This window comes from Eretmochelys imbricata, chromosome 6 (genome assembly GCF_965152235.1).
Source record: "Eretmochelys imbricata isolate rEreImb1 chromosome 6, rEreImb1.hap1, whole genome shotgun sequence".
Lineage (NCBI taxonomy): Eukaryota > Metazoa > Chordata > Testudines > Cheloniidae > Eretmochelys > Eretmochelys imbricata.
In genome coordinates, this window is record NC_135577.1 from 117,921,191 (window position 1) to 117,947,677 (window position 26,487).

The following is a 26,487-nucleotide window of genomic DNA, read 5'->3' on the forward strand; positions in this document are numbered from 1 at the left end:
TGCCAAGTCACGCACTCAAAAGTTAGGCAATGACAGAAATAAGGTTCCCTGTGCAATCTTAATGTAACCTTTTTGTGCATGTAGTTCATGATACATTAATTATATATGTCTTTAATTATATGATCACATACTATTTTTTCCACAGGACCTGTGTCTCATTCAGGGCACGGGATGGATCTTTTAACGAAGTTTTGTGTGGGTAATTTCCTAAATTAAAAAAAAAAAAATGAAAAAACAGAAATTCCACCATTTGACATCATCAGGGTTAGAACCCTTAGATCACTGCACAGACCTCTGCCACTTGAGGTAACTGAGATATTTGGTGACAGCAGAGGAATGATGAGACTCTCCGGCTCTGGAGGGGAGTGTATTCTAGGGGGCATTCCGCAGAAGGGTGACCCATTCTGTCCCCTACAAACTGTCCCTGTCCTGTCTCTTCCCCACCCAGCTCTTTGTCCCAATCCCATTCTCTTCACTTAGCCAGGCCCAGTACTCAATCTTCTCATCCCAGTCCCTTTGCCCAATAAATCTGAGTATCACCAGTCCGGACTCCCCGACTTGCATTCCTCCCCCAGCTCCTTGTACTCAGTCTCCCTCCCAGCTCCATATCTGATCTGCCTCCTCGCTCACTCTAATCTCCAGTTGCCCCTCCCACATATTTCCGATTTCCACTGGCTCCCAATCCCAATCTATCTCCCTGATCTCCTCATCAAATTTCACTTCCACCCTCTGGCTCCTTGTCCCAGTCTCTGCCCAGTCAGTCCCAGTTCTCCCCCAAAAGTCCAACAGCTTGTCATGTGTCTTTCCTACCCCCTCACCTCCTTAGTCTCCCCTATCCCCAGCTCCCAGTCCCCCTCCTACCCCAATTCCCAGTTTCCCTGCCTTCAGTCCCAGTCTCCCCCATCCAGGCTCCTATTTTCAATCTACTCTACCTGTAGGTCTGGCTCTTGTCCCCACTGTATTTGAACCAGGCAGCTTTCCTCCATGCTGGCTGGTCCCAGCAGTGAGGTCTTTGAGAGAAAAGGAGAGACAATCTTCCCGGCTCTCAGTTCAGGTACATGGTCCTGCCCTGGCCCAGAGCTGCATTTGCAGGGAAAGTCCTGCTTAGACCAGGTTGGAGCATGCCCAGTGTGTCCAGAATTTTTTGGGAATTTAGCTGCTAAAATCTAAGGTCTCTACTTGGCCTGTGTAAGATGTTTAACTCGACCAAACTTGGACAGATTTTCACTGGAATTGTAAAAGGCGCTTCCCTGACACAAAGACCACCCTCTGGCCAAATTTCAAATCCTTACTCAAAGCATGGGAAGACTACGGCTTTTCAAATAAAAGGTAGCAAGACCTTTTTAACATGGGTAAAAACTTATTTTCCCTAGCTTTGGTCTTGGAAACAGATGACCTGTTTTGACTGAACTTAAAAAAAAAAAAAAAAAAAAACAACCTGAGGCACACATCTAATCGGGAAAATTTCAGTCAAAATGTTTAAAGTTTTGCAGTTATAAGCAACTATAAGGTTTTATAATGCGAAATGTCAGGCAACCTTAATTATATGCGGTGCTACTAAGCCCCACCTATGAAAAACACATGCAAACACACACATATATTTCCATACAGACATATACAGATATTATATAACCCAGAACTTCTGTAGGTGAAAATCTGTTGGTTCCACTGAAATTAAGGGACCTATGCCAATTCGCACCAGCAAAAAACCTAGCTCCATACAGCTGCTATGTATGATTGTTATAAGATACATATGTGGCTTATAATTTTCATTTTTAACTCGTAAAACTTATACATATCTCCCCTTAAGACATTTCTCATGGTTTTTTTTTTTTTTAAGTAATCACTCAATTTAAATTTTTGTTTTTCCTCTCTGTTGTTGGATTCTGCCTCTGAATTTGTCTCTGAGAAGTTAATTCACCTGGGTGGCAGCAGTTGCTTTCCATAGTTTGACAGCGTATAATTTTTCCTATGTTAATTCATAGATTTTTAAGGCTAAAAGGATCCATTATGATTATCTAGTCTGACTTCCTGCATAATACAACCCACAGAATTCCACCCAATGGTCAAGCTAGAGCCGATCTTTCAGAAAGACATCCAATCTCCCTCAATTGAAAATTATAGCTGGGAGGAAAAATTTGTACTGCAGTGTCAAAGCATGTTTGGGAATAAATGTAAAAGCTTTGCTTTCTCTAATTAAAATTGAAAAATACAGCGTGAATATGGGTTATAATTTCACAAAAGAAGTGCTAAATTTCAGAAAAAGTACACACTAACCCCATATCTTGTTTCTACTCCAGCCTCTGTGTGTCACTGGATTCTAGCTATAAGTGGCCAGCAGAGAATTCCCCTGGCATAGGATAACTCTCCACGGGCATAAAGCTGGCCCCTGCATCAGCCATTCCTCTCATCCCCATGTACAGGGTGTGTTAGGTGAGGGAGGGGGCATGCAGAGCTCTGTGCCAATCCTGCACTAGCATAAAGTCCCACAGGACTGCATAGTTTGTAGGTTGCTCCATCTTACATCACAGCTCAGACAGGCTCTCAAGCAACCCCAGGATACAGGGAGCTCAAGCCATTTTTGCTGACCCCTCTGCCCTGTTCCTGTACTCAATGTAAGGGTTGAGGAACACAGAACTTAGAATACTAAAAATGATCCTCCAGAGCACACTTATGATGGGAACACAGGAATTATCACACAGGATCAAACCAGTGGTCTATCTGGTTCAACATCCATTCCCCAACACAGTGGCCATTGTCCTAATGCTTCAGAGGTAGTGCAAAAAACCCTGCCACAATGGACAGTTATGCAATAATATGTCCAAAGGGGAAGTTATTCCTAGCCGCAGCCAGGCAGAGGTTGGTTTATGGCAAAGATTACTTGAGTACGTTGTGGGGTACAGTTGTTGTGAAAAAAATAACCTTTCCTTTGCTTTTAATTTATAGTACTTTCTCAAATATTATCAGTGAAACACACAGTGTGCAATTCAGTTTTTAAACTAAAAAATATTTATGAAGTGGCACCAAGCTGCTTGCAAAGATCAGAGATTTTTTAAAAAATATGGTAGCTTGCATTTTAAAACATTATTTCACAACAGTTAACATTCAAAACTGAAAGCCAGTGTGCAGCATACAACAACACTGAGTGGTCTCAGAAGTTAAAAATCCAGCACCTTACAACAAACTTATAACAGGCAGAGAAAAAGTGAAGTTATAACACTTCAGTACCATAAATACAATGGAGATCCATCAACAGAAGTGAACTGCAAGTAGGAAACCTCTTGCATGAAGAACTGGAATGCCTTCCTCTTGTATAGCACTTTTCATCAGCAGATCTCAAAGTGCTTTACAGGGGAGGTCAGTATCTATCCCCATTTGACAGATGGGGAAACCGAGACACAGACTTGCTCAAGATCACCCTGAAGGCCAGTGGCGGAGCCAGGAATAGAACCCATGTCTATGGAGTCCCAATCCAGTGCCCTATCCATTAAAAGCAGAACTGAGTGGCAGACTCTAAAGAAGGGCTCTTCTGCTGAGTCACCTTAGGCTCAAGTGCTAAAATCCTTCATTACGATTCAGGGTAATTACAGCTTAGTCATGGTGATGGTTGGGCACACTTAGCTCCAACCAGAACATTAAGGGGGTGGGAGTCTTCTTTAAGGCCCACAGAAAACAAGGACATCGAGAAACTCTAGAAAGAGTTTACCTCTGGCATCAACCCAAGATTTCTGCCTATGTTATATTCATTTTATTGTTTCTGAGTTACCAATAAACCCAAATCCCAGGAAGGGGGTGAATCTGGACACCACCTTGGGCTCGGTGTACTGTGCTGGGGGTGGGATAAAGACTCAATCTGTTCACAGATTATAATGAAATTGGATTATCTCAATCAGAGGGCAGGGTCACAGTTTTCTTAGTTCTTTCAGTAAAATAAAACATTTAATCCAATCAGAAGCTATCATAGATGGGGCTATCCAGTTTTTGTTATTTTGCCATGGCAAAGCTTTTCCTAATTTATCAGTCTGTGGTGTATACTACATTTTAAAAATAATGTTCAGGTTTTACAGATGTGGTCACGTAAGAGCAGCCTACAATATTGGGATTAAATTCCTATTTGTTAGGCATTCCAAAAAATTTAAGAGCAGACTGGACCATTTTGATCATCTAGTCTGACCACCTGCATAACACAAGCCATAGGATTTGACCCAGTGATGCCCACATATTCCAATAACTTGTACATGGACTAGACCGATCTTTTAGAAAGGCATACAGTCTAAATTTAAAGATTCCCAAGTGATGGAGAATCTACCACATTGCTGCACAGCCAATACGGTATTTTTAAAATGAAGTTCAGTACAATAGCAAAGTAAAATCACTTTGATTCTACCTTAAACCCTCAGATTTAGAAAGAACTCCCCCAGTGCTGTGTACATGGAGCAGTGTGGTTTCAAAATAGAGCAGAAAACCCTAACAATCAAACTGAATAAGAAAATATAGATTTAATCTTATTTTTAAGACAATTTTGAAATCCCAATTAATATACTTTAAAATCAGGTCAGTATGTTTCTGAGTTTAGTTGGGAACTAAATGTAGACATTATACAAATTGTCAAAATAAGCATTTTATTTGAAAGTTCAAGGCCACTTCCTAGTTTCAAACACTTTCCATCAAATGCAAGTATTGAAATTTAAGTTCTTACCGTCCTCCAAAGACATCAAAGAGATGCTGCCACCGATTGTTAATTTTATTGAGTTTGTCATCTATTTCTGTGACTCTGCTCTTGTTGCTAGTCTTGATCAGCTGATCACCCATTTGCTTCAAACGAAGTTTATTTTCACCAAACAGGTTTATTTCTTCCATACAGTCCTGAAAAAACGCATCCAAAAATTACTCACAGCAAATAATGAAAATCAATTTCTTGTTGAAATAATGTTTCTGGGTTTCTTTGTTGTGTGAGTGGGAATGGGCTTGAAGTGGGATGACTAAGAGTGCTACAGAAACACAGGGGAGTAGATCTTCAGCTTGTGTAAATTGGCAGAGCTCCACTGCGGAAAATGGAACTACATCAGTTTACACTAGCCCAGGATCCAACCTATTATCTTTTTATCATAAAACCAGAAAATAAATGAAATAGAGAAGGGTAGGGAAAACAAGCCACAAAGGACTACATTAGATCTGGTGTTTTAATACATTAAAGTACTACATTGAAAACTTATTCTTAATGGAATAAAGTACCCGTAATTAAGACACTATTAAAAAATAAGTGGCTTAAAGACCTGAAAGCTTTCAGGTACATAACCCTAAGAATAGCAATTTAAATTTCTAATATTTTCTTGGGTTTTTTTTTCTTTTAACTTAAATTTTCAACAAGTTACCTTGAAAGAACCTGAATTCAAGTTCAAGGGCTCTTTCTTTGCTGGTATTCTTATACTTGGGAGATCTGGGATTAGATACTGAGCCCCTTAAGCCATTAGGAAAGGATACTGGCAGCGGACTACTGTCCTGTGTCTATAAGATAGTGCTTTTTATATATTATTACTTAATCAAGTCCAGTACCACAGAAGGAAATCAGATGTGTTTCCCGACTTGATCTGTGGGTTTTGAGGCATTGTTTGGTTGTGGTGACCTCCTATGTCTTAGTACCAAAACTACTGCACACCTCCGTATTCTGGGATCATCTCTCATTTACCTTCCAACTGCCCCTTTCACAACAGCTGGCACTGGTGAGAAGTGGGGGAGCAATGAAGCACTACCAGGGCTCCATAGATCACCTACAAAGGATACTCTAAGAGAGGAGTCTCTAGCTTCACACCCTAAAAATATCAAGCACAGGACCGGTATGTTGCGTCCTCCCGCAGTGTAAGAAGCAGGAGTTCCAAGTACAAATGCAGTATGCTGCTGCAGCGCAATCAGGGGGATGTTCTGTTTTGGTTTTGACTTGGAGATTGATCAGCAGTAGGGATAAAGACAAAGGACTTGGTATCAATGGAAGTTAGGCACTAAATACCTTTGTCAATTGGGGCCTAAATGTTTAAACTTCTTGGCTTTAGCCTGTAAATGCTGTTCGACATTCCTATTTTAGTGCAGGTTTGTCTACAACTAATTCTTAGAGTGCATAAAAAGCTGCTTTCCTGTTTACCTTTTGTAATTTGTCTATCACATCTTCAATGCTAACATCCGCAGTCTGTAACACTTTGCTTTCCATCTCTACCAGCCATGTACATAGCTCCTTATTCTTTTCATCGAACACAGTCCACGCATTGAGTCTGTCCTCTATCTCCTGCTTACGCAGAGACACCTATGGATAAGAATACATGACAGCTGTCAACATCTCTCTCAGCAGGAAGCCAACAATTACAAATATAATCAAAAGCATGCATGACTAAGATATATATTCATGTTTCTTTTTAACAATAGATTATTGCAGCAGACTTCATTATAAATGCAAAATTCTAAATTAATTAGCTGCTCCAATTTACAGGAGCATTTATTAGAGTTCTCCAGTTTTCCTTTTAAAGATGGTAACCAGAATGTTATAACATGAAGTTGGAACACCAGGAGTAAACATTGTCTAGCAAACACCAGTTTCTCTCCATTAGAAAAGCTACTAAACTAGATGATGGCTTTATAAATGATGACACTTGTAACAATTCATAAGCCATACAGTGGAAATCTGGCAATGCCAAACAAACAAGGAAAACAAAATATTCATTTCTACATACAAACATATATAAAATAGCTATATCTCACAGACCCACATGTACATATACACAACACCTGTTGCGATACATCTCTGTAATAAGTTCCCGTATTTCTGCAATTACGATAAATTATGCAAATACAGATCCCAATTTTTGTCCACCTTTGATCATCTCATTGGCATTCTTCTAGGGTGACCAGATAGCAAGTGTGAAAAATCGGGATGGGGGTGGGGGATAACAGGAGCCCATATAAAAAAAAGCCCCAAATATCGGGACTGTCCCTATAAAATAGGGACAGCTGGTCACCCTACGTTCTTCCCATTTACCTCTTCTATTACTAGTGCCTGGATTCTACGCCCGATATAACTTTATACACTGGTTGAAATTTCAGAGTAGCAATGAGGGAAAAGAAACATAAAAAGATCGTTCATATCACATGTGATACATTAGATAACCTCACACTATTCTGCTTTTGCCTTTTCAGTTCTGAGAACTTTGATTCCATATGTTCCTCATGCACAACAAATTACAGGGTAGGGAAATGTATTCCTAAATCTGCACTGCCTCTTCATTCACATTACATGGACTACACAGAAAGGGGGGGCTAGAAGTGTTATGGAAGGGGCATAGGGGAATGGCCTCCAAAACGCATAAGAACATAAGAATGGCCCTACTGGGTCAGACCAAAGGTCCATCTAGCCCAGTATCCTGTCTTCCGACAGTGGCCAGTGCCAGGTGCCCCAGAGGGAATGAACAGAACAGGTAATCATCAAGTGATCCCTCCCCTGTCGCTCATTCCCAGCTTCAGGCAAATAGAGGCTAGGGACACCATTCCTGCCCATCATGGCTAATAGACACTGATGGACCTATCCTCCATGAATTTATCTAGTTCTTTTTTGAACCCGATTATGGTCTTGGCCTTCACAACAACTCCTTCCTCTGGCAAGGAGTTCCACAGTTTGACTGTGCGTTTTGTGAAGAAATACGTCCTTTTATCTGTTTTAAACCTGCTGCCTATTAATTTCATTTGATGACCCCTAGTTCTTGTGTTATTAGAAGTAGTAAACAACATTTCCTTGTCTACTTTCTCTATACCAGTCATGATTTTATAGACCTCAATCATATCTCCATTAGCCGTCTCTTTTCCAAGCTAAAAAGTCCCAGTCTTATTAATCTCTCCTCATAGGGAAGCCGTTCCACACCCCTAATAATTTTTGTTGCCCTTTTCTGAACCTTTTCCAATTCCAATATATCTTTTTTGAGATGGGAGGACCACATCTGCACACAGTATTCAAGATGTGGGTGTACCATGGATTTATATAGAGGCAACATGATATTTTCTGTCCTATTACCTATCCTATATTAGTGATCAATGGCTCCATGTCTAGTTGGCAGCCGGTGTCAAGTGGAGTGCCCCAGGGGTCGGTCCTGGGGCCGGTTTTGTTCAATATCTTCATAAATGATCTGGAGGATGGTGTGGATTGCACTCTCAGCAAATTTGCGGACGATACTAAACTGGGAGGAGTGGTAGATACGCTGGAGGGGAGGGATAGGATACAGAAGGACCTAGACAAATTGGAGGATTGGGCCAAAAGAAATCTGATGAGGTTCAATAAGGATAAGTGCAGGGTCCTGCACTTAGGACGGAAGAATCCAATGCACCGCTACAGACTAGGGACCGAATGGCTAGACAGCAGTTCTGCGGAAAAGGACCTAGGGGTGACAGTGGACGAGAAGCTGGATATGAGTCAGCAGTGTGCCCTTGTTGCCAAGAAGGCCAATGGCATTTTGGGATGTATACGTAGGGGCATAGCGAGCAGATCGAGGGACGTGATCGTCCCCCTCTATTCGACATTGGTGAGGCCTCATCTGGAGTACTGTGTCCAGTTTTGGGCCCCACACTACAAGAAGGATGTGGATAAATTGGAGAGAGTCCAGCGAAGGGCAACAAAAATGATTAGGGGTCTAGAACACATGACTTATGAGGAGAGGCTGAGGGAGCTGGGATTGTTTAGCCTGCAGAAGAGAAGAATGAGGGGGGATTTGATAGCTGCTTTCAACTACCTGAAAGGGGGTTCCAAAGAGGATGGCTCTAGACTGTTCTCAATGGTAGCAGATGACAGAACGAGGAGTAATGGCTTCAAGTTGCAGTGGGGGAGGTTTAGATTGGATATTAGGAAAAACTTTTTCACTAAGAGGGTGGTGAAACACTGGAATGCGTTGCCTAGGGAGGTGGTGGAATCTCCTTCCTTGGAAGTTTTTAAGGTCAGGCTTGACAAAGCCCTGGCTGGGATGATTTAACTGGGAATTGGTCCTGCTTCGAGCAGGGGGTTGGACTAGATGACCTTCAGGGGTCCCTTCCAACCCTGATATTCTATGATTCTATGATTCTATCCCCTTCTTAATTATTCCCAGCATTCTGTTTGCTTTTTTGACTGCCACTGCACATTGAGTGGATGTTTTCAGAGAACTATCCACAATGACTCCAAGATCTCTTTCTTGAGCGGTAACAGCTAATTTAGACTCACATTAACAGTATGCCAACATTTTTATGGCTGACTTAGAACAACGCTTCCTCAGCTCTCGTCCCCTAATGCCCCTACTCTACTTGCGCTACACTGATTACATCTTCATCATCTGGACCCATGGAAAAGAAGCCCTTGAGGAATTCCACCATGATTTCAACAATTTCCATCCCACCATCAACCTCAGACTGGACCAGTCCACACAAGAGATCCACTTCCTGGACACTACAGTGCTAATAAATGATGGTCACATAAACACCACCATATACTGGAAACCTACTGACCGCTATACTTACCTACATGCCTCCAGCTTTCATCCAGACCACACCACGCGATCCATTGTCTACAACCAAGCTCTACAATACAACCACATTTGCTCCAACCCCTCAGACAGAGACAAACACCTACAAGATCTTTATCAAGAGTTCTTACAACTACAACACCCACCTGCTGAAGTGAAGAAACAGATTGACAGAGCCAGAAGAGTACCCAGAAGTCACCTACTACAGGACAGGCCCAACAAAGAAAATAACAGAATGCCACTAGCTGTCACATTCAGCCCCCAACTAAAACCTCTCCAATGCATCACTAAGGATCTACAACCTATCCTGAAGGATGACCCATCACTCTCACAGATCTTGGGAGACAGGCCAGTCCTTGCTTACAGACAGCCCCCCAACCTGAAGCAAATACTCACCAGCAACCACACACCACACAACAAAAACACTAACCCAGGAACCTATCCTTGCAACAATGCCCATTGCCAACTCTGTCCACATATCTATTCAGGGGATAACTCAGAGGACCTAATCACAACAGCCACACTATCAGAGGCTCGTTCACCTGCACATCTACCAATGTGATATATGCCATCATGTGCCAGCAATGTCCCTCTGCCACGTACACTGGCCAAACCAGACAGTCTCTACGTAAAAGAATAAATGGACATAAATCAGACGTCAAGAATTATAACATTCAAAAACCAGTCGGAGAACACTTCAATCTCTCTGGTCACTCGACTACAGACCTAAAAGTTGCAATATTACAACAAAAAAAACTTCAAAAACAGACGCCAACGAGAGACTGCTGAATTGGAATTAATTTGCAAACTGGAAACCATTAAATTAGTGTTGAATAAAGACTGGGAATGGATGGGTCATTACGCAAAGTAAAACTATTTCCCCTGCTTATTTCTGCCCCCCCTAACTGTTACTCTCACCTTCTGGTCAACTGTTGGAAATGGGTCATCCTGATTATCACTGCAAAAGATTTTTTTCTCCTGCTGATAATAGCTCACCTTAATTGATCACTCTCATTATAGTGGGTATGGCAACACCCATTTTTTCATGTTCTCTGTGTGTGTGTGTGTATATATATCTTCCTATTGTATTTTCCACTGCATGCATCCGATGAAGTGGGTTTTAGCCCACAAAAGCTTATGCTCAAATAAATTTGTTAGTCTCTAAGGTGCCACAAGAACTCCTGTTCTTTTCACATTAAGAAGAAATCTACCAAAGAATCCAGAGACCCTGAGGATTTCTGCCACAATCTGAGAGCTCTTCTGTGTCTATGATATGCCTGCTCACACTTCATCAACAACACCAGCAGAATAGGGATCATATGATGGCACCAGCTAGCTCTGCCACCTGCACTGTCTCCCCTCTGATGAGGTAAGTTAACTCAATCCATGGGGGCAAGGAGGGGACAGCAATGATGACTCAAGCAGCATTAACTCCTGTAAGTGTTTCTGATTTCAATTCTGCTTGTTTAAAAGAGGCACATTTTGCATAGAATGGCTGTTCCCTGTTCTAGCCCCCCATCACTCACAGAGCTCTTCCCACTAGAACTTCAGGCAGGATCTCTCCTGGGGAGTTTGCAGTGAAGGGGGGCCATTATGAACTAGCCGCCTTTCCCTTCAGTGCTTCCACTCTTTTCCCTTTCTGTGGTTTTACCCTCATCTTTGCTCTGAGGTGGAACATGCAATATAGATCTAGGTATCATACGTGTGTGTTGTAATAGACCAGGATCCTTACTGAATGAATTGATAAATCCTTGACCTACATATACCTTGCAATGGCAGCAATGCAAACACTAATCCCCTTCCATGCATCTGCTCATTAACTGTTTGTTTATTTACTTCCCTACCCTTTCCAGCATGAGCATCTGCCTGCCTCACTCTGCAATGTTCATGACAGCTGCAGGGTTTGACTTTTAAAGTCTTTCAGACCTCTCCATTTAAATGTCAATTGTTTTCAAACAATACATATCTTTCACTCTCCTGCTTCGACTCATCTCTCAAAACACATACAAAATGGAGTATCCTATTAGTATGTTCGAAATTGAATTACAATGGCCAGAAGTTTACAGTTTGGATTAATCTGTAGCTAGGCACATTGGCTTGATTTTCATTTTCAGAGCCACTGGGCACTCACTATCTGAGCTAATGGTGCTCAGCATTAGTGCATAATCATGACTCTTATTTAGGTGTCTAAATATGAATATACAGAAGGTGCCCAATTCAGGCATCCAACTTCGAAAATATTGTGCCTACATGTTTTCACGTCTGGCATACTCAGTGTCCAGAATCTGCAGTAGTAAGTAAAATAATGAACATATATCACTGGATTAGCCATTCAGGCCTTGTCTACACTACATTATTAATTTGACCTATGTCACAGCAATGTACAGCCACCACAGTAATTACTGTGGTTTTTCATGTCCATACTACCTTCCTTCTGCCGTTGGTGTGTGTCCCTACCAGAAGTGCTTGCACAAACTTAGGGCATCGCTACACTTGCAGTTGTAGAGCGCTGGGAGTTAAACCAGCCTTCGTAGACTGCAGCAGGGAAAACGCTGCCGAGTGTTTACACTCTCAGCTGGAAGTGCACTGGCATGGCCACATTAGCAGCTCTTGCAACGCCAAAAAGAGCAGTGCATTGTGATAGCTATCCCAGCATGCAAGTGGCTGCAACGTGCTTTTCAAATGCAGGGGGTGAGGTGAAGTGTGACAGGGAGTGTGTTGTGTGTATGTGGAGGGAGAGAGAGAGTGGGTTTTTGCGGGGCTAACAGCATGTCAGCATGCTGTCTTGTAAGTTCAGACAGCAGCAAACCTCCCTCTGCCTCCCCCGCCCCGCCGCCTCTCTCTCACTCACTCAAAGCAAGCAAGCATTCCTCAGTAATGGTTCCTTTGTCCCAGAGCAGATAAGCAGCCAGCTGTCAGAACCGGAGCTTTGAAAGGGCATATCCAAGTTCAAAACAATGACAAGAGTGGCCACTTGACTTAAGTGGATTATAGGACGTTGCTGGAGGTCAATCAGAGCGCAGTAATGCAACACCTCGTTCACACTGATGCTGCGGCACTCCAGCAGGGGCGCAGCAAACATTATTCCACTCACCAAGGTGGAGTACCAGCAGCACTGTAGCTGCAGAGTCAGAGTGCTCTACGTGCCTTGCCAGTGTGGACGGGTAGTGAGCTAGTGCACCCGGAGCTCCTTTATTGTGCTGTAACTCGCAAGTGTAGCCAAGCCCTTAAGTGAGGCAGTGTGGGGCGCTGATTGCCCGGGCTGTTGGCTCTGCATAGCACCTCACAGCTGTGAGCTCCATGCAGAGCTGACAGGCGATGTAAGTAAAGCAGTGTCTACAGAGACACTGTGGCGCCCTAACTACATCGACCTAAACACTACACCTCTTGAGGTGGAGTTATTAAGCTCGGTATACTGGAGGACTTACACTGGTAGGAACAACGCTGTAGTGTAGACACTTACAGAATTAGGTCGACAATGTCTCAAAACACATATAAAATGGAGTATTCTATGTACGATGTCGACCTAACTCTGTAGTGTAGACCTGGCTTCAGTTTCAGGCAAAATATTTCTAACTAACTAACAAAAGTCTCTAAGGTGCCACAAGTACTCCTTTTCTTTTTGTGGATACAGACTAACACAACTGCTACTCTGATCCCCACATCAAAGTTATTATGAAGGGCCTGACCGTGCAATCCTTATTCCACCCAAACTCCCATTGCACTCAAACTCCCTTTGCCTGGGTAAGGTTTGAGCCCTATATACTAAGAGAACTTTGTTTCTACAGTTTTTTTTGTAATCTACAAAAAAATAGCCATGTAATTTTATGACTATAAAGGGTTCCATTTGTTGCTAGCTTAGAACTATCTGCTAAGCTATCTTCTTAAATCAAGAATCTTAAAATCTAGCATTTTGTTTCTTTATCCATTGGGTAAAATATATACATAAAATACCCAGCAATATATACCAATCTATAAATTCAGTGAGCCAAATTCATCCCTGGTGTAACTCTACTGATTTCTGTGAATGAATTTGGTCCAGTAAATTTAAATGCAGTGCTAACTAAATGTAATACAACAGTAGGCCACAAAAGATGGTAAATGTTGAACAGTAAACTGTTCAAAGTTTTGGAAATATATTATATTAAAGAAATGGCAAGTCCGTTTTTAATATGTTTCGGTCCTTTTTACTAAACATACCTAAAAGCTAATTTATTTCTCAATTTCGTTTATTAGCTTTTTTGGAGATGTATTTTACATCAGCCTATGCAACATGCCATCACTTGTGAATTCAAAAGATAAAGTAGGTAGCAGGAACAGCATAACAATTCCCCCCACTTTTTCCCTCCTTCACCTCAGGCGATTCCTCTGTTTAGCCTTAGCACGCTTAGTTTGTGAGTTAGAACAAAGCCATCCATTTCACCCAACAGTTGCATTTTTTTCACACACTCAATTGCTAAGAGTTTGCAAAACTGGAGCACTGTGTGTTATGGAAACAAAGAGAGCAGAGCCCAGACTAACTTTATTCCTCTATTGTTCAGCCATGCCTGCAAAGAATGCCCCAAAAGAGACTCTACAACTAAAGTTACGCTGCACATTAATGAAAGCATGTTTCTTTCTGCTGTTTATGCCCGGCAAGACATTTCACCCTAAACGCATCAACAAAGAACAAGGACACGAACAGTATATTCAACAGCTAAGTGACTTACTCGTAAGCAGAGTTCTTCCCATTGTCTGTGCAAATGCTCTACTTGCTCCTTCAGCAGCATCACATCTTCTGCAAGGATATAATGAGCCAAGTCTGCCTTCATATTATCAAGTTCTTTCACGTTTTGATTCCAGTCTGCAAGTGACTTCTCCAGTTCCTGCATTTAAACACAAGGAAAACAATCCTTTAGACTAAGCTCCTGTGTTTTTTTCAAAACCTGTTGGTTAATCCTCTGATTGGCCTGTGGGGGAGGGGAAAACAGAAAAAAGAGGAGGGGAAATTTACACACAGGCAGCCAAAAGGGTAACACGGTGAAGCCTTTGCTAGGATGCTTTTAGGTCAGCCTCTCTTTCCTTTTCCTTCTGTCTCTGCATCCTGTTTGGGGGAGAGTGGGAAGAGAAATGGTTAGTTGAAAAGATTAATTTCTCTTTAGCTTTATTAGAGGGTTCCCTCCAGTGTTAGTTATTCTGAGCCTGATCCAAAGCCCATTAAAGTCAATGGCATAGCTCTTGTTGCAGAAATAAGCCTCCTGGTTACTCTATAAAATACTAAAATATTCTCTAATAGATATCCAACACCCAACATCTTCTGATACACTGCTGCAGTGTTTGGTAGAGTTGCCAACTTTCTAATCGCACAAACCCAAACACCCTCGCTCACTTTCACTGGGCTGAGGCAGGGGCTTGGGTGCAAGAGCAGGTGAGGGCTCTGGCTCTGGGGTTGGGTGCTGGAGGAGATGTGGGCTCGGGGTGGGGCCGGCAATGAGGGATTTGGGGTGCAGGAGGGGGATCAGGACTGGGAGTTGGGGTCCGGGAGGGGGTTTTGGATGTGGGCTCTGGCTGGGTGGCGCTGACCTCAGGTGGCTCCTGGTCAGTGGCACAGTGGGGCTAAGGCAGGGTCTCTGCCTGCCCTGGCTCTGCGCGGATCCCAGAAGTGGCGGCATGTCTGTCTCCTAGGCGCAGGGGGTTCTGTGTGCTGCCCACAGACGCCGCCTCCGTAGCTCCCACTGGCGGTTCCCGGCCAATGGGAGCTGTGGTGCTGGCGCCCAGGGCAAGGCCAGTGCGCTGAGCCTCCCTGGCAAGCTGCCCCTGTGCCTAGGAGCTGGACATGCTGGCCGCTTCTGGGAGCCACGCAGAGCCAGGGCAGACAGGGAGCCTGCCTTAGCTTCGCTGTGCTGCCGACCGGACTTTTAAAAAAATATTAAAATAAAAAAAACAACCAAACAAACCAACAACCACCCCCAGACCCATTTCTTTAGTTACAAGGAGATAGTCTTCCTGATGGCTTTAAAAAAGTGTTTTGTGTTAACATTGTCACTGAAGGAGAGGAGTAATTGCACAACAAACTGCAGTAGGGAAATATCTGTGTTCTACACATGAAGGAAAGTTCACATTTTACAATAAAGAAAACTTGTCAAAAAACCTTCCTGGTTCTGCTAACAAAGAAAAATGCTCTGCCTTGAGGAGACCGTAAACTGGACCAAAAAAAAAAATGCACAAGGGGAGCAGACAGCTTCTCCTTCCCTCATAGTGCCTCTGCATGGGCTGGGGGAGGCTGTCTCTCCCCAAACAGCCCAGCATGGCCCTGCCCACGGTCCACCCCTAAACCCCTTCCTGCAGTTCCTTCCCAGGTCCCTCTCTTCCGTAGCCCAGGCTAGCTAGGGCTGTGGCAGGTAGGTGCCGCAATGACTTGGGGTGCTGGGACCGCTCTGCCCAGCGCTGGGGTTAATGCTCTGGTGCTCTGCGGCCGGGCTGCCTGTGTCTCTGTGGCTGGGGGCGCTGCAGCTGGGCTGCCCGGAGCTGGGGTTGGGAGCTTGCCTGGAACTCTGAGGTTGGGGGGTGCTTGGGTGGCCCGGGGCTGGGAATCCTCAAGGTGGTGGTGGGGTTGCGCTGGGCTCCTGCGGGGGAGGGGCAGCAGAAGGGGAGGGGAGAGAGGGGGGTGGGCCTCAGGCAGAAGGGGAGGGCCTGGGGGCTAGCCTCCCCCAGCGCCGGTTCACCGGCCACCCATGTTCTTCTGATCCATCTGTATATATGCACATTCAGATTTTGAAAGGAGACTGACTCACCATTCAGTTTGCAAAGGAAACACTGAAAAAAATTCTATTAAAATAAAAAGAGTTGATAGTTTAACTGAAAATAATTCTCCCAGTTCACAATAAATTCTCCCTTGAAAATATAAGGGTGTGCATTTATGCAGCTCAATATACATTAACATGGGATCTGAGTCAAAGCCCAGTGAAGTCAATGGGAGAATTCCAATGGATTTTATTGGGCTTTAGATCAGGCCCCAGGCATGGGAAGAGCACTGTTCCATAGAATACCACCTCCTAGCTCTTATAAAGCGCTTTTCATCTTTAGATCTCAAAGTGCTTTACTATGGAGGTCATTATCCCCATTTTTTTTTTTACAGGTGGGGAAACTGAGGCATAGGGAAGGAAATGATTTGCCCAAGATCACCCAGCAAGCTAGTGGCAGACCGAGGAATAGAACCCAGGTCTCCTGTGTGAGTCCCAGTCCAGTGCTCTATGCATGAAAAGGTCCTTACTTGGTCCTTCTATTTGGTCCTTGTACCTAAGGGCTGCTTCTATACTGACACAATTTGACACTTGTTCTCCATTGCCAAAGCTCCACTGTTGGTATTATCAATGGTGATAGCTGTACACAGTCAGGATGCAGACATTTTTAATGAACACTGTGTCAACACAAGTGTTCGAAAGCAGACTGTTCCTGCATATGAAAGGAATCCAGCTATCACAAAGAACATCTCAGGGAGCTGATAGCGATCCAAAGATGTCTCACATCTGTAAACTTACTTGTTTCCACAAAGGCCGAGCAATTCAGTTCATAAACATGGTGATAAAGCACAATGCCATGAAGCCAAATGCAAAATTGCCAAAATGAGTCATGCACTGGAAATACTTTCCATGACATTTAACTTTCATGGCAGGACGTTGGCAGCAAAGGCTTTCATTGCTGACAGCTAAACTGCTGCTGCTCCACTCTGGCTCTCCTTTCCTTTTCTCTATTATTTTTAGCATGCCACAGGTGAACAAGGTGCTTTGTAGATATATAAGATAATAAGGTCCCTGCCTGGAGAATTTTACAGTCTATAATAGACTGATAACACAATAAATAAAGACATCCAACCACGTAGAGGGGAGTGAGGTGGAGTGGGGATGGAGAGAAGGGAATTTTAGCTTCTTATTTTAATGGGTTTGAATTTTTATTTATTTATTTATTTGGCGAGGCAGGGGAAGTGATAAACCTTTGTGTCCCATTGAGGGCATAACAGTAAATATCCTGCCAAATTTCATAAATTCCAGCACTTGCAGAGATTAGGATGTTACCTCAGACATGGGGGAAGGGGCAGAGGCAATTTACCAGTAGCACAGAAGAACTCAGTTTCACAGAGGAGCAAGCAAGATAGAAATCCAGTCTCCCAGAGGCTCAAGTAGTGTACAAGGAATATTTTTTTACAAAATGTGCTTTCAATACCTTAACATGTTCCTTGGTTTTGTAGAGCTCTTCATGATCCTCTGGAAGTGGATCTTTTACTTTTGCCTTAAGCTCTCGCAGCCTGTTTTCCATTTCTTTGATTAGCTTTTTGCAGCTGTCCCACGTCTGTTTTTTACAGAAACAAGGAAATTATGAATGGTAAATACTTCACAATATGAACGTATTGTACTGTATGGATGAATGAAAGAACAACAATTTCTAAATTAATTAGTTTTAAAGGACTGATCATCAGGATCTTCTCCCAGTGCGTGCACACTGTCCTTATAAGAATTTCATTTATGGATTAATGGGAGAATTGAGCCCTCTCGTATTCAATGTTTGCCTTGAAGTTCATTTTAGCTCAAGTGGTTCACATCTCCTTTTATACAAACTAAGATTCTTTGGAGCATAGTTTTAAATTATGCTGGAGATCAATTAAAGTGATAATTAAATATGAAGTTTTTATGCTTTGAAACACAAATTTACTACAGAGAGGAAACGTTCATGGATCTCTCTCTTACATTCAGAGGGGGTATATATGGAGAGGTGCATATGGCCTCTGGCATAGTCTGCACCTATAATGGCTCTAAAAGATAGTAAAGAGGTGTGACTAATGTCACTGGCCCAAATTCTCACCCAGGTGCTTCATGGCTGAAAAGTGTGGGCAGAGTTCCACAGCCCAGCCGGGCTCCATGCCCACAGATGATGACTGCAGTCCAAAGAGGGGAAGCCCGTTATAGCAGTATCCACCCAGCTACCCAGCTCCTCTCCACAGAGGTATAATCCACGACTTTGGCCTTCCCACAGCCCCCAGATAGAGAGCGATGGAGCTGGTGGGGAGTGATCTCAAAGGGAGTCACAGGGCCTCCTCAGAGTCTAGAGTAGGGGTTGATGCTTTACTGGCAAGGAACTCTGCTGGGGAGGCAAGGGCCATGGGAGCCTTTTGACAACTTCAAAATGGAGCTGTTACTTGAGATTAGAGGCCCCTGACTGAGACACACCCCTGCAAGGGCAAGTGGGAGACAACAGAGCCACCATGATACCCCACACCCCCAATCAAAGGCACTGGTTTCAGGGGCTCTGTCCTTGAATGCCACTGTTTCCCCAACCTGTAAGCTTATTTGTGGGTGTTACTGCAGCCCAGTCACGTTGTACTCTTTGCAGGGCCTGCATACAGGACAAAGATAGATTAGGATCCACCGAAGGGCAAACAAAGAGCTGGGAAGCTGATATTCTTTCTGGGGCTCCTTGGGCACTTGCTGCAGAGAGCCTCTCCATCCCACTAGCCTGCTAGGACTGGTCAAGCTTCCACAAAACTCCCCCATGTCGGAACAGGAGTGTGCAGGCATATCAAGGTGTCCTCCTCCCCAGAGAACACCTGTCGAGTACCTGCACAGTGCTGAGGAGCCGTTTCATGATCTTCTCCACTTGAAGCTGGGCATCATTCCAATTCTCCTGTAACTGGCTGAGTTCCCCTTGTATTACAGCATTGGTCTCCGGGTCTGAGTCTTTACATAACTTCTCCCCAATATCGACAGCGAGGGAATATGTAGTTTGCCATCTCTGAAGAAGTATTTCCTTGTTCTAAAAAACCAACCACAACATTCTAAATCTCAGCCCTGCGATTAGAGAGCTTTACAAACCTGCTTGGAATTTCACTTTTTAAAAGATGACCTACAAAGGGGAAAAAAATGGGCTTGTTCTTTGTTTTTATTTAATTTTTTCTTATGTGTTAAAAAAAACCAAACCCTCAACCCTGCATTTTTTCCTGCTTCTTTTGAGCATAAGATGCTATGCTGACTTTATAATGAGTTAAATGATTACAGCAAGAGAGTGAAAGTGGTGCAACTGAGAGGAGATTTTTGGTCATACAGTTAAAAAGTCAAGTGTTTAATAAAATGTTGTGTTTGTTAACAACTCTTTAACTTCAATGACTAAGCAACATATTGGAGAAAGAATGTCCTCCGTGAACCCTAACAAGATCTTCACCAAAAATAGGGAAGATGAAAGTTAACATTCCTGTTATATCCAAGCAGAAAAGCATCCATAAAACCCAGACTTTCTGGCCTTAATTATACATCATAAAGAAGCAAAAACAGGCACTAGTATAATTTTTAAAGTCCCCTGAAGGTCACCTTTAACAACAGGAGAAAATAAACATGAAACAAATGAGGCTAGCAACAAAGGAATGGGGCACTGAAAGTCTTAACATTTATAGTAGTCCTAGGTCCTAATGTTAATGGATTGTGTCTGTGCAGAAAGAGTAGTCTAATAATGAATCAAAACCAACTTTTCTGATTGCCTTATACATAGGCCAGTTAGGTGCTTCTGTTCACCTTCTTATAATACAATGGAATATTCAATTCAACTGAAAGGCAACACATTTAAAACTAATAAAAGGAAATTATTTTTTACACATTACATAATCAATCTGTGGAACTCATTGACTCAAAGTAACACTGAGGCCAAAAGTTTAGTGCCACTCAGGAAACCTTTAGACATTTATATTGATAATAAGAAGATCTACAGTTACACTACATGAAATATATTTTTAGTAAGGAATATAAGCTTTCATACTTCAAGTCATAAACCGGACACTAAATGACAAAAGTTAGGAAGAAACTTCCCCTATCTGATAGTTATTCCATCACTAACTATTGTGGCCTTGTCTACACTGAAGTTTTCTTACCTCTTATTTTTAAAAAGGATAAGTGTAAACCACAATTCTGTGCACGAAAGTGAACAATGCCAGGTCTACACTAGCAGGCGCCCCTACTATTATGGGGTCTTCTCCCATCGTAAGGTACTACTGTACTGGACATGAGGAAGGTTGGCAGAATCAGGTTCTAATGAATTCAAAATAGTTCAGCTAATCCAATAAGACGTATCATTGTTTGAAATATTCTCTGTCATGGAATATTTCTCTCCAAAGCAAAAAATTATTCAGTACTCTACCAAATATAAAGCTGGCTTCTAATCAGACAGTATGCAACTTTAAACTCAGGTTCCAATTACACTTTAAACTATTAACTTTAAGAGCTTCTCTATCCAGAAATCCGGGACAGTGTTGCACTATTAACCAAGCAAGAGATTCTGGTTTTGGTTCATAATTAAACCTAAAGTTACTTTTTGCCTGAATAGGGTCACATTTAAATTAAAAAACAAACAGCTCCTGTAACTTAAGTTGTTAATGTTCAGTTCAACATTCCCATTAACATAAAACCTCCCAATTACAGTAAATACGAACTATTGGGAATTTTGAAAATTTACTCACAGAGGTCACTCAAACGAAGACAAGCAAAAGGAAATAGGGCTGACTTTCTGCAATATTATAGGCAGGCATAGTCTATGTGCTTTAGCGAGAACCTGTTGAGGTTCTTTGAATCTTTTCATCAGGACACGTTCACTAAAAACTGCATCTGGCTCCCATATCATAATTTATTTAGGAGTTTATTGTGGGTTTCCACAATGCATAAATCAAGACAAATTTTAATGAAACTGTCCGTTTAAAAAAAGAAATCAGCAATTTGTTTTGTGCAAAAAGCAAATGCTTTTAACTTCCTTTCATTTTTCTGGATACATGTCATTGCAATCTGAAAAATCACTGATCATCTATCTGTTTATAAGAAATAAAAATATGACCTTGAAATCGTGAATTAGATTCCTAAGATGGTAGAGGCTGTAGCTGTCCTGGCTCTTCACAGCCGCTATGAAGTTATTTGTGCAAGTAAGAAAATTTGTGAGATTCTGTTGAGAAACCCTGAAGTGTTGCCACTGCTTCACAAGTCCATCAACATCTTTCCTCCTCTGCTGAACCATCCGAACAACACTCTGCCACTGCTCCTTCAGCAATGTGAGTTTGGAAATAAACTCCGTTCTGAAGAGGACAGAGATTGGTGTGTTAATACAGAATGTCATCTTCACCTTGAAAGCATAAAATGGAGCACCATAAGCACCAGCCTTCTCTGTGCATCAAAACTTCTGTGTGACAGAAAACTATAAAATGATACAAGAACAAACACGAGAGTTTCTCCTGCTATGGTGCAGCAGCATATGGTACAGCTAGACCCAGAAGCAAGTTGTTCCATATTCTTGAAGTGGATGGAAGTCAATACTGGCAGGAACTGCACTGCAAAACAGAGCTGTACTTGGGCAACGCTAGAACAGCCTCCTGTCACCATTGTACTCTAGTGCAGGTGGAGCCTTAGAGCCCATCTGCATCACAAAAAAACCCTGTGTAGGGCTGAACCCCTTCAAATCAGTTTTTGGTTTCTACCATGAGATATAATATGACTTTTGCCTGCTCCACATTAACAAGTTGAAGTGTTTTCAGCCCATGCTAGTAAAAATGGGTTCAGCTAACATACTTTTTGAATAGTTCAGATGATGCCTTAGAGAAAAAAAGGGAAGGGGAAAGGTAAATCACTTGCAACGTTACTGCTACCTATGGAGGATGGGGTTCACATAAAACAGACTCTTAGAGATGTTCCATGAGTTCATACTCTGGCCAATAAACAATTCATCTCTCCATTACCCAAATTAGGATCATGTTGGGTTTACAAAAATTAGCCAGAAGACCATGTCCTCTTGTGAACATGAAAAATCACCATGCTCCGCTGCTAAGTGCCTTTCTTAAGTGCTCTCTCACTTGCGGCATGAGTACTCAAGGAGGAAAAGTGGATCGAGTCCTTTACATATGGCAATCACTTTACCTACCACCAGAGTATAGCCACCTCAGCTGTAAACACAGCAACTCTTTAACAGTACATAACAATTAGGGCAGGAAGTGAAGGATATTTTATCCCAGGAGAAACTACAAGGGGATATTTGGTTTTTAGGTAGGCAGAATATAGTTATTACCCAAAGGGGAACTTGGCCAGGACACCGGTGGTCACACCCCTACTTTTGCAAGATGTACCAGAGGCTCTAATGAACACACATAGTTTTGACTTGGGTTTAAAAAGTCTCTTTTAAGGGACAGCTGAGGGTGGTTCACTACTGACTCAGAGGGAAGCATGTAACACATTAAACCATATCAACACATTCACATACATCATAGGTAAGGCTACGTTTTAGTCACAGGTATTTTTAGTAAAAGTCATGGACAGGTCATGGGCAGTAAACAAAAATTCATGGCCTGTGAACTGTCCATGACTTTTACTATATACCCCGAACTAAAACTTGGGCGGAAGGCCCTGGGTGCTCTGGGGGGGCGGTCCACGGGCAGTGGTGACCCCCGCTGGTGCTGGGAGGGGGGGCCAGGTGACGGTGCGTGGCCCAGGACTCCCACTGGTACTGAGGAAAGGGTTGGCGGGGCTGGCAGGCTCCCTACCCGGCTCCACGTGTCCCTGCAGCTCCTAGGGGGAAGGATGGCCAGGGGGGCTCTGCACGCTGCTCCCGCCACAAGCGCTGGCTCCACAGCTCTCATTGGCCAGAAACTGCACCCAATGGGAGCTGTGGGAGCAGCACCTGCGGGCGCAGGCAGAGCCCCCTGGCCCCTCCGCCTAGAAGCAGGAGGTACATGCCAGTGGGACCTGGGGAGCCCCCCACCCTGAGCTAAGCGCCTCCCCGCACCCCAACCCCCGCCTCTAGCCCTGAGTCCTGTCCCACACACCCAAATTGCTGTTGTTGGCCCAGGGGCTGCCCGGCTTGGCCAGCCCGAGCCAGCACCGGACACTGCAGAAGTCACAGAGCTCACGGAATCCATGACAGACATACAGCCTTAATAATAGGCATAGAAATAAACGGCCATATGCTCATCATTTCAATGAAAATCTATGTGCCGGGGAGCCATCTGAATAAATGTATCCACAAGTACTTGGCTGCGGCTGGGTCACAGAGCTCCTTCAGCCCCGGGGCCGCAGCGGGGCTGGAGGAGTTCTGTGCCCCAGCCAACTATTGGGGGTTGGGGATGCCCCTGCTTGTCCCCCCTTTGTGCATGCCCCTGGTAAGAACTAAGGAGAAAAATCTGTTTTTTTTTTTACCTTTTTTCTGCTTCTCCTGTTTCCAGCGAAAGTAATGCTTTTGATATGATAGAATTAAAAATCTGCTGATTTACAGAAATCTCCGCTTGCAGCATCTGCAAACATTGCAAAAATAAGAACAATATTAGTTCAGTAACTGACGGGCATTTAAAAACAAACTTTACAATGGGCTTGACTACGCACAGAATTATTCTGGTATAGCTATTCTTGAACAGCTCCATATTTAGTGAATAAGGAGCAGAATCTGGCCCACATGCCCTAAGGAGTACAAGTTTTACATAAAGTAGTAAATGTTTAGTATAATGTTTGTGGAATTAGATGCACAACTACTAATTATAAAAAAGTCTGGGTGACATCCTGTCTCTGTGTCTCTAACTTGCAATGCATGTCATTTAGTATTTGCAGACACAGTTTTGGTGATTTATTTCAGCTGGGACAAGAAGCATCCACTCAGCCTTGCCCCAATTTAATGTTCCCAAGGTGTAATGTATTATTGACACTTCGAGTGGATTCCATTTATATATTGCACAGAATGCTGTTGTTCTATAATACCACCCACAGTATCTCTTTGCAAAGATATGGTTTTCAAGATTTTTTTTTAAAACCCAGTTTAAATCTTCAGCATTATTACCTCATATATTCTCTGTTGTTCCTGAAGCTTTTCAAATCTGCCAGCAATATTCACTTTTAAAGCCTCTTTCATCTTTTCTAGAAATTGTACCCAGTTTTCACATTTCTGAAGAAACTTCTTTTCATCTGATGGAATTCCCTCAAATTCACTGTTTAAAGAAATAATACAGGAACTAGTCTATTGTTGTATATTTTCCAGTTATGATTGTTTATGCTCTAACGGACTGGTAGCACCACGGGCCCTAATCAAGATAAGGTCCCATTTTGCTGGTCTCTGCACAAAACACATGCTAACATATGTGCCTTTGTGCTCCAAATAATTTAAAATATTTAAAAAACCAACAATCTGATGGAATATTTTTAAGTTAGTTTAAAATGGAGGAATTATTGTTGACAAGCCTCTTGGAAATCTGGGGACCAGCTTTTGGAAAATATTTTAATCTGCTTTTAATCTTCCTCATGCATACTGAAACAGTTGGGGGAATTTTTTGACCTGCAATGCTCCAGGGCTGTTGCTGTCTTCTGAGCCCACTGTCGATTCATGCTCTGTAGTTTCTTCACAGTGAAATCACTGAGTGGTAGCCTAAAGCTCACTTCATTCAGATTCTCAATGTCAGGGGACACTGCAGTGAGCTCCAACATGTGGCTCTGCAAATAATGGAACAAAATAACTGACAGAAACATCACCTTTTTCCCATGTCTAGAAAATATAAGTCTTTTTTGTGATGTTTGACAACACAATGTAAACAATGCCTTTTGTTCAGGTTAAAAGGGTCATGGATGAAAAAGATGAATTTCAAGAAGCATAGTTAGTTAATATTGGGCTATATCATCCCTTCATGTACTATTCCACTAGAGAGGACTGAAAACAAGAGTTTTCGCTTTCAGTTTCCTTTGCACAATTATTGGGGGAAAAGTCAGACACACCCTCCGAATCCTCATTCATGGAAGTAGTAAAGGGTTACGCACAGCATATTTTGTAGTATCTATAAATAGCAGGGCTTAAATTTCATAGAGAAGTTTGAGGAGAAGAAATTGTGCCAACCCCAGATCCAGCAGGTTTCTCTCTTCTCTTTTACAATTCTGACTGAAATCCATGTTCTGATTCCTTTTTAAAAATAACTCATTATGTTTTATGTTGCTCTGGCGATTCAGTTATTCTGATGCAAGGCTCTTCAGGTAAAGTATTCCATTGCATTTCTGATTTCCTTAGAAATTTTTTAATGACAAAGAACCATCTTCTGCTAGCAATTAAAATGACCAAAGCTGCTGCTATGCTTGTGAAGAAAGAAAGCTGGCCTTTTCCATCATGACATTGGACATACATCATTTGCTAAGATGAAGTTTAAAACATTTTACGTAATACAAAACTTCAGGTTTATAGATAATTTATTTGGAATAGTTTTATGTATATTTGTCAAGATTTTTTTTTGAAATTACATATTTATTGTCAATAGTGGCATAATCATCACAATGAAGTCACTAAAATTTAAATACCTGGCGTCTCAGTACACATTAAATTAGTTTAATGGCCAGTTCAGTTCTCTAAGGGCCCAATCCAAAGCTCACTAATTGTCCATTTAGTCAGACTTCATGGAAGAGTCAAGAACTTGGCCTCATTATAGGCAGGGATATTAGCACTGCATATTACTAAAATTACCAGATGCTTTCCATCATAAGACCCTGTATTCAGTTGCTTACAACTTTCCCAGACTTTAAACCTTTTGGCTGGAATTCTCCATATAGGTTGTCCGGCTGACGCTGATTTTTTTCTGAGAAACTTTCAGCCACAACGGTCCAGCCATTTCCGAGAACGAGGCTAGAGAAATATATATTTTGCCCATGTTAAGAATTCGGTGACCTTTTCTTCGAACAGTTCTAGTAACTCTATGCCTTGGAGAAAGGATTAGAAATTTTGCAAGGAGATGGCCTCTGTGCCAGGGATGTGCCTTTTGCCATCCCCATGAAAATCTAGCCAAATAATATGCTATTGCAAAATCAGTGCATGTACTCATAGACTTCTTCAATGGTAGCAGTTAAAATCTCTGAAGAGACTGTCTTCAGTGAGCATGCTCAAGCCTCTCACAGCTCCTAGTGCTCATACCATCCACACAGGGCAACAGAGCACACTCCCTCCCCTCAGA

General features: G+C 42.6%; 1 protein-coding gene across 1 annotated transcript in view; it reads right to left on the bottom strand.

Annotated features, from left to right (window-relative positions):
* SYNE2 (spectrin repeat containing nuclear envelope protein 2) overlaps positions 1-26,487 on the bottom strand; it is a 245,662-nt gene that overhangs the window by 36,989 nt on the left and 182,186 nt on the right. Inside the window, exons 91-99 of the mRNA XM_077820573.1 lie at positions 24,837-24,991; positions 24,345-24,492; positions 23,714-23,808; positions 21,372-21,606; positions 19,119-19,313; positions 17,730-17,855; positions 14,237-14,392; positions 6,140-6,298; positions 4,700-4,866 (exon numbers count right to left, since the gene is read on the bottom strand). Coding sequence (XP_077676699.1) covers positions 4,700-4,866; positions 6,140-6,298; positions 14,237-14,392; positions 17,730-17,855; positions 19,119-19,313; positions 21,372-21,606; positions 23,714-23,808; positions 24,345-24,492; positions 24,837-24,991 — 1,436 coding nt within the window. The remainder of the gene's footprint in view (positions 1-4,699; positions 4,867-6,139; positions 6,299-14,236; positions 14,393-17,729; positions 17,856-19,118; positions 19,314-21,371; positions 21,607-23,713; positions 23,809-24,344; positions 24,493-24,836; positions 24,992-26,487) is intronic.